Raw genomic sequence first — 8,453 nt, 5'->3', positions numbered from 1 at the left:
TAGTTAAAAAAAAAAAAAAACAATAAAAATGACATAAATCTTTCCCCCTAGGTTGTAGACGTGATAACTTTTGCGCAAACCAATCAAAATACGCTTATTGCGATTTTTTTTTCTACCAAAAATATGAAGCAGAAAACAAATTGGTCTAAAATGTTAAAAAATGTTGATTTTACATTTTTTTTTTTGGGGGGGGGAATTTTATATAAAAAAAATGTGAAAAATATTGTTATTTTTGCAAAATTGACGCTCTTTTTTTGTTTATAGCGCATGATCAAAAAATTGCACAGGTGTTCAAATACCACCAAAAGAAAGCTCTGTTTGTGGGAAAAAAAGGACGTAAAATTAGTTTGGGTACAGCGCCGCACGACCGCGCAATTGTCAGTTAAAGTCACGCAGTGCCGAATCGCAAAATACCCCCTGGTCAGGAAGGGGGTAAAATCTTCCGGGGCTTAAGTGGTTAATGACCAAAGTATTACCAACAAAAGTCATTTGTTTTTTATATCTTCCTGCAATTTAGTTTGAACCGGATGAGTCCAAAAATCATCATCCTTGGACATACCACGCAGGCAAATAAATGCATGTGGTCAATATTTGCTCAAGCCACAGAGCAGAGGTTACCCGGTTAATGGTTAGAGGTCTTGGCTTCCTCAATAGTAAGGACCGGACATACATTATCCTATATAAGCGGTCAGTCCAGCCAAAAGATTTCAGTCTTCTCTGAGGACGTCAGAACTTTGTTGTAAGTATACATTTTTCTTTACTAATTCTTTATATTTTCCTCTAAAAATCCAAACAATTTATGAAGCTAATTTCTAAAATATTCATTTATATTATATTTCTATTTATATGCCAATACCTGTATATATAATTATTTATATAGCAGATCTAACAAATGTATCTTTCTAAATTGAATGATCCTGGAACATTTTAAAGGGAGGTTCTTATTCTTTGGATTTTCCTGATTTTGCAATGTTATATAAAGATCATGCGTTCAATAATTTGCCATTGCTTTCCAGATACTTGTTTCCTATGCAGGATATCTAGCTACATATACATAATCATAAGGACATTAGAACAAAACAATTGTTCCTATACGTTTATCAAAAATGGTCCAAATGCATTAATAAAGTGTTTCACATAGGGTGTAATCTCAGGATTTGTTGAGTTTTATGAGGGGTGGATCAGGGAGGTGAGTGGTGGTAGGTCCCCCTGTTCATTGGCTTGAGAAGAAGAAGGTAATTTATTTATTTTCCTTGTTCCTGTAAGGGGGGATTAAAGCTGTGTAAGGAGACTCTAATATACTGAGTCTTGATTATTATTTTTTTTGGGTCTCTGGAATTTAATCACTTTGGTCTGAGGTGCTCCAGTGTGACCAGTGGGTCTTTGTAGTGTCCTTCAAGGTCCCCCCATGGGCAGGATGGGGATCAATGCATGCCACCCAATCTTGGAGTGCATTGACAGTGTGGGTCTGGTTAGAAGGAGTGTTGCATATATCCTTGTTAGATAACATGGATATATTGGGGGTCTCAAAGGTCCTGAAGAATCATCAGGTCATCCCTCAACCAACGTATTGACCTTATTTGCATTTCTCATTTGGGCTCCTTTCTTACTGAGTGCATAATATTCTTTCTGTATTGTATTTTAATTCTTGTATGCCGATCTCCTTGAGACATTCTTTTAATATGAAACTTTGTAATAATAAACTAATATATGTACTGTATTTTGATGGTTTGTTGTTCACACTATTGGAGGCATAGTTAAAGTCCAATTTGCCTTGGTTTAATATGTAGAATTGGATTTTGGTTTTAATGGGGAAGGGTCATTTGTAGGGATGAGCTTGGGCATGGTAGGACTAGGATCAGAACCCATATTTATAAGAAAATGTATATAAATATTTATATAGCAGATATAACTTGGGCATCAGAAACACGAAAGCAAGCTACTAGGGGAACCTCTGGGTGAGTCTAAGATGGAAAAGGACCTGGGGGTACTGGTAGACAACAGGCTTGGCAGTGGCATGCAATGCCAAGCCGCTGCAAGCAAAGCCAACAGAATACTGGGATGTATAAAAAAGGGGATTCACTCCAGAAATAAAAGAGATTATTCTTCCACTCTACAAGACTCTGGTCCGGCCACATCTGGAGTATGCTGTCCAGTTCTGGGCACCGGTCCTCAGGAAGGATGTGTTATGGATGATATGTTTCTTTAGCCACTTGCCGACCGCCGCACGACTATCTACGTCGGCGGTCAGCCCCTCACAGGCAAACTAACGTAGGGCTACGTTGCTTGCTTGTGAGGGTCTAGGGAGCGAGCGCGCGCCCCCGGAGGCGCGCTCCCGCTCCCGCATGGTCACGGACCCCCCCGCGCGTGTGACCAGCGGACCCGATGTCCGCCGGCCACTCGGCGATCGGCGGGGGAGAGGGAGAATGTCAGGCAGCTTGTGTAAACAAACTGCCTGTCATTCTCCTCGCTGCAAAGACACTGATAAAACGGATCTGGTATGTAGATCCGTTGATCAGTGTCCTTACAGCTAGAGCCACAGCCAATCACAGTAGAAACCACGCCCCTAGGGACACACACAGCCCCTCCCTTCCAAATAAAGTTAACCCCTTCACTACCAGTGTATTTTTACAGTAACAGTGCATATGTATAGCACTGATTACTGTAGAAATGTCACTGGTAACCCCAAAAGTGTCAAAAATGTCAGTCAAGGGTCCGATCTGTCCGCCGCAATGTCGCAGTACCGCAAAAAAAATCGCAGATCGCCGCCATTACGCGTTAAAAAAAAAAACAACAAAAATGACAAAAATCTTTCCCTTTGTTAGTAAACGCGATAACTTTTGCGCAAACCAATCAAAATACGCTTTTTGCGATTTTTTTTACCAAACATAGGTAGCATAAAACAAATTGGCCGATAATTTTTAAAAATTTTGATTTTTACATTTTTTTTGGGGGGAATTTTATATAAAAAAATGTGAAAAATATTGCTATTTTTGCAAAATTGATGCTCTTTTTTTGTTTATAGCGCGTGATCAAAAAATCGCACAGGTGATCAAATACCACCAAAAGAAAGCTCTGTTTGTGGGAAAAAAAGGACGTCAAATTCGTTTAGGTACAGCGTCGCACGACCGCGCAATTGTGCGTTAAATTCACGCAGTGCCGAATCGCAAAATACCCCCTGGTCGGAATGGGGGTAAAATCTTCCGGGGCTTAAGTGGTTAAATGCAACTCTATGGTGCATCTCTGTTGTACTACTTCCTGTGTTGTGTTTCCTTTTCCTGTTGGTTTACTTCAGTAAAGCATGGCTTCTGTACAGTAATGGCTTGTGCTGTCTCCTTCCATATATCACATCAAACATGGTGTCAGAAGATTTCTGGATCCATACTCCTTCTACACATTTGATGCAGAGAGCCTGCTAGCCTTGATGTGAGTGTTCTTAGAACTGATTGTGCTTTATAACACTTGCAGTCCTGTCCTGGATACTGAGTATTTGCAGCAAGGAGAACAGCATCATGGCAGCTAACAGCATTCCACTGCCTGAGACAATGAGGGTGAGTGGAGATGTCAGCAGTAACTGGGACAATTTCATGGCTGAATTTGAGGACTACTCCCTAATCACAGGGTTGAATGAGAAGCCTGCAGCAGTGCAAGCAGCCACACTGAGGAGGGTGATGGGCAGTGAATGCCTCCATGTCTACAAGCATAATCTGAACCTCACAGAGGAGGAAAAGAGTGACACCAAAACCATTCTGAATGCATTGGAAGCTTTCTTCAGACCCTCTAGAAATGTCATTTATGAAAGATATATATTTGGCTGCTGTGAGCAAGAAGACTGTGAATCAATAGACAGGTTTGTCACACGGCTAAGAGAAAAAGCTGCAAGCTGTGAGTATGGCTCTCTGAGAGATGAACTTATTCGTGATAAAATAGTTTTGGGTATCACCAGTGACAGCACACGTCGCCACCTGTTGAGGAAACATGATTTAGATCTACATACAGCAATTGAGATATGTCGCACTGCAGAAATTACTGACAAACATATGAAAGCTATGGAGCAGGATAAACTGATTGACAATATCCATGCAGCCTCGAAACAACAGCAAAACTTCAGAAACCACAAGCATACGTTTCAGCACAAGGGTCACCTACACAACTCACCTGGGAGGAAGCCTGCATCATGCAAGTATTGCGGCAATGTGCATGTACAAGAGAAAGAAAAGTGTCCTGCATATGGGAAAATTTGTACTGCATGTGGTAAACCAAATCACTTTGCAAGGGTGTGTCTCTCCAGTAAAATGGAAGCAAGGAAGCTGCACATAATTGAGCAAATATCCGATCCGGAGGATGCACACCTGCTTAGCACTGATATGGTTTACTCCTCAGAATGCATTGGTGCTGTAAACACAAAGGGCAAAAAATGGTTTGTAAACCTCAGATTAAACAATATAATCCAACCATGCCAGCTGGACTCGGGTGCAACATGTGATGTCATGAGTATAAAGGACAAAATGAAACTGGCACCCAGAACACCCCTTCAGCCTAGTAGCACCAAACTAAAATTGTATTCAGGGGAACTAATGGAATCATTGGGGCTATTCCAAACAGAATGCAGCATACGTGATTGTATACACAAACTGAACTTTGAGATTGTAGACGCGGATCAGGAACCTCTATTATCGGGTTCAACATGTGAGCGCCTTGGACTGATGCTGTTCACCATTCCTGCTGAGCTACATAATGTGGATAAGCAGCCTGCAAAATCTCTGACTAGGCCACTGACAAAACAGCAAATTCTTCACGCCTACAGTGATGTGTTTGAGGGCCCGATAGTCTCTGTTCCAGGAGAGGTTCGTTTTGAACTGGATCCTACCATTCAACCTGTACAATGTGCCCCTCGCAATGTGCCTATCGCCATTAAGCCACAGGTTAAAGCTCAACTAGATAAATATGAAGCCGAAGGACATCTTACTTCAGTATCAGAGCCTACAGATTGGATCAGTAACATGGTTGTTATCAGAAAGCCTGAGAAGATCAGAATATGCATTGATCCCAAGTTTCTGAATATGGCCCTGAAACGGTCACACTACTTAATGCCAAGCTCGATGATATTTTGCACGAGCTTCCTAGAGCGCGTGTCTTCACACTTGTTGATGCTAGAGATGCCTTTTTGCAGTGCAAACTGGATGAAAGGAGTAGCTACATGACCACGTTCTGGACTCCTTGGGGCAGAAAGAGATGGCTCAAACTACCATTTGGAGTCTCTGTAGCACCTGAGGAATACCAGCGAAAGCAGCATGAACTATTAGGTGGTCTTAATGGAATTGAGCCAATAGCTGATGACATTCTTATAGTTGGCTGCGGTAATACTGATAAGGAGGCTGAGCATGACCATGATGAAAAGTTAATAGCGCTACTGGATCGTTGTCGGCAGGTGATGCTGAGGCTTAGTGTAAAGAAATTGCAGTTCAAGGTGGGAGAAGTTCGTTTCCATGGACATATCCTGTCTTCACAAGGCTTAAAAGCTGACCCGGATAAGATTAAAGCCATTGTGGACATGCCCCTGCCTGCTGATGCCAAAGCAGCAGGGGTGGACTGACAACTCATGGGGCCCCCGGGCAATCAGAGATCATGGGGCCCCCTGTGTCCACACTCAAGCCACACAAAGCCCCACCTACAAATTGCAGCTCAGCCACATAGAGTGGGCATTTAAATATCTACCACAGCATAGCCTGCATGGACGTTCCTGGCTTCTTTCTGTAGTGTGTAGCCTCTCATGGGGCCCCCTACTGACCCTGGGCCCTCGGGCAGTGCCCTAATCCCCGAATGGTCAGTCCGCCCCTGGGTACAGAGATTTATTGGCTTTGTTACATACCTAGCAAAATTCCTCCCACACTTATCTGAGGTGTGTGAGCCATTACGACGACTTCTGGACAAAGATGCAGTTTGGCACTGGCTTCCCAAGCATGACCGGGCAGTAGAGGACATAAAACGCTTGGTCACCTCTGCCCCAGTGTTAAAATACTATGATGTTGCAAAGCCTGTTACGATACAAAGTGACTCCAGTAAAAATGGTCTAGGTTGTTGCCTTTTGCAAAAAGGTCAACCAGTTGCATATGCATCCAGGGCTCTTTCGCCAGCGGAGCAAAATTATGCTCAAATTGAGAAGGAAAGTTTAAGCGTTGTATTTGCTTGCCAGCGTTTCCATCATTATCTTTATGGAAGGGATTCAATTACAGCTGAAACTGATCACAAACCTCTGATAACCATATTCAAAAAGCCCCTTTTGTGTGCTCCCAAGCGTTTGCAGAGCATGATGCTTACATTGCAGCATTACAACCTCAATGTTGTCTACAAGCCAGGATGTGATATGTATATCAGCGATACCCTGAGCAGAGCTACGTCAGATGATGTGGCACCTGGAGGTGAGCATGAGCATCATACAATTTGTCTGCTGCAACGGGAACAAAATTTCTTTGCTGATATCAATCAAGCGGACTATCTTAATGTCACAGATCAGCGATTACATCAACTCATACAGCACACTGACAGTGATGCAACTTTACAAGCTTTGAAGTCTATTGTTTTGAGTGGGTGGCCGGATGTAAAAGAGGCAGTACCTGGAATTGTAAGGGAATATTGGTCCTTTAGAGATGAGATCAGCATACAAAATGGTATCTTGTACAAAGGTCCAAGAGTCATCGTGCCGAAGTCACTGAGAGCAGAAATGTTATTGCGCATACACTCCAGCCATATTGGTGGTGAAGCATGCTACCGACAAGCTTGTGATACCCTTTACTGGCCCAACATGCATGGTGAGATCAAAGACTTTGTCAGTAATTGTCCCACCTGCAATGAATATGCCCACTTACAACAAAAAGAAACCATGATGTCACATGAGATACCTACACGTCCGTGGCAGATTATCAGTATGGACTTATTCAACTACGCAGGCAAGGAATACCTGCTATTAGTTGATCATTATTCAGACTTCTGGGAAATAGACCTTCTTCCCGACTTATCCACAGAATCTACAATTAAGAGGTGCAAGGCACAGTTTGCACGTCATGGCCAACCAGATACATTGATCTCCGACAATGGCCCTCAATTTGCCAGCCTACAATTCAGAAAATTTGCTACTGAATGGGAGTTTGAGCATGTTACTTCCTCACCCCGTCATCCACAGGCTAATGGCAAAGCAGAATCAGCTGTAAAGATTGTTAAAAATTTATGCAAGAAAGCACAAAGTGATGGTAAAGACCCATGGAAAGCCATTTTACATTGGAGAAACACTCCAAATGAAGGCATGGATAGTAGTCCGGCACAAAGACTGATGTCAAGGAGATTGAGGACCTCCTTACCAGTAGCAAATAGGCTGCTTGAACCCTCTGTCATACAAGGTGTTCCAGAAAAATTAAGGATTAAGAGACAAGTGTCTAAGGCACGATATGACACGTCGGCCAGAGATTTGCCAGAATTGAATATGGGGGAACGAATCCGTATGAAACCATTGCCTGGCGATCGTACAGGCCGTTGGAGAATAGGTACTTGTCTGCAAAAGGTGGCACCACGCTCCTATCTTGTGGACGTTGGCGGTACTCGTTATCGCCGCAATCTAGTGGATTTGAGAGTGGCAGAGCAGCCTGAATCTCAGTATCCCGTTGGTAGTTCAGACTCACCCAGTATCACAAGGACATACTCACCCATTGACAGTGAGGAGTGTACAGAGGCACAGCCTGATACCAACGGCAATGACAGTTCTTGGCAAGCAAGTATGCCCGACAACCGTCAAGCGCAGAGCATACCAGTACCTGATGAGAGAAGCCCAGTAAATTCAGAGAGGGCTAAAGGAATCCTTGCACAAGGGCCAGTCTTCACCCGTAGTGGTAGATGTTCAAAACCACCTATGAGACTTAACCTATAGAATGTGTTATTACTGTGTCTCTATCGAATTTCACATGTTCATTTATTGATACTAAAAGGGGGAGATGTTATGGATGATATGTTTCTTTAAATGCAACTCTATGGTGCATCTCTGTTGTACTACTTCCTGTGTTGTGTTTCCTTTTCCTGTTGGTTTACTTCAGTAAAGCATGGCTTCTGTACAGTACTGGCTTGTGCTGTCTCCTTCCATATATCACATCAAACAGGATGTGCTGGAACTGGAGAGAGTCCAGAGAAGGGCAACAAAAATAATTAGGGGAATGGAGGACATCAGCTATGAGGAAAGACTGCAAGCACTGAACTTATTCTCTCTGGAGAAGAGACGATTGAGGGGGGATATGATATCAATGTACAAATACTGTACTGGTGACCCGAGCATAAGGAACAAACTATTCAGAGAAAGGGAATACAATAAGACACGTGGCCACTCACTAAAACTAGAGGAAAGGTGGTTTAACCTTAAAATACGTAAGGGGTTCTTCACCGTCAGAGCAGTAAGGATGTGGAATTCT

The 8,453-nt window shown here is 42.9% G+C and overlaps 1 protein-coding gene across 1 annotated transcript in view; it reads left to right on the top strand.

Moving 5' to 3' along the window:
- Window positions 1-521: 521 nt before the first annotated feature.
- Window positions 522-8,453, top strand: part of LOC309569871 (alpha-1-antitrypsin-like) — a gene marked incomplete at its 3' end in the record, with an annotated part of 32,168 nt that continues 24,236 nt past the window's right edge. Inside the window, exon 1 of the mRNA XM_082275863.1 lies at window positions 522-687. Within this exon, the coding sequence (XP_082131989.1) occupies window positions 575-687 (113 nt within the window). The 5' untranslated portion in view covers window positions 522-574. The remainder of the gene's footprint in view (window positions 688-8,453) is intronic.

This window comes from Pelophylax lessonae, assembly GCF_965119305.1.
Source record: "Pelophylax lessonae genome assembly, chromosome: 13".
NCBI lineage: Eukaryota > Metazoa > Chordata > Amphibia > Anura > Ranidae > Pelophylax > Pelophylax lessonae.
This window is presented reverse-complemented; position numbering and strand designations above follow the sequence as displayed.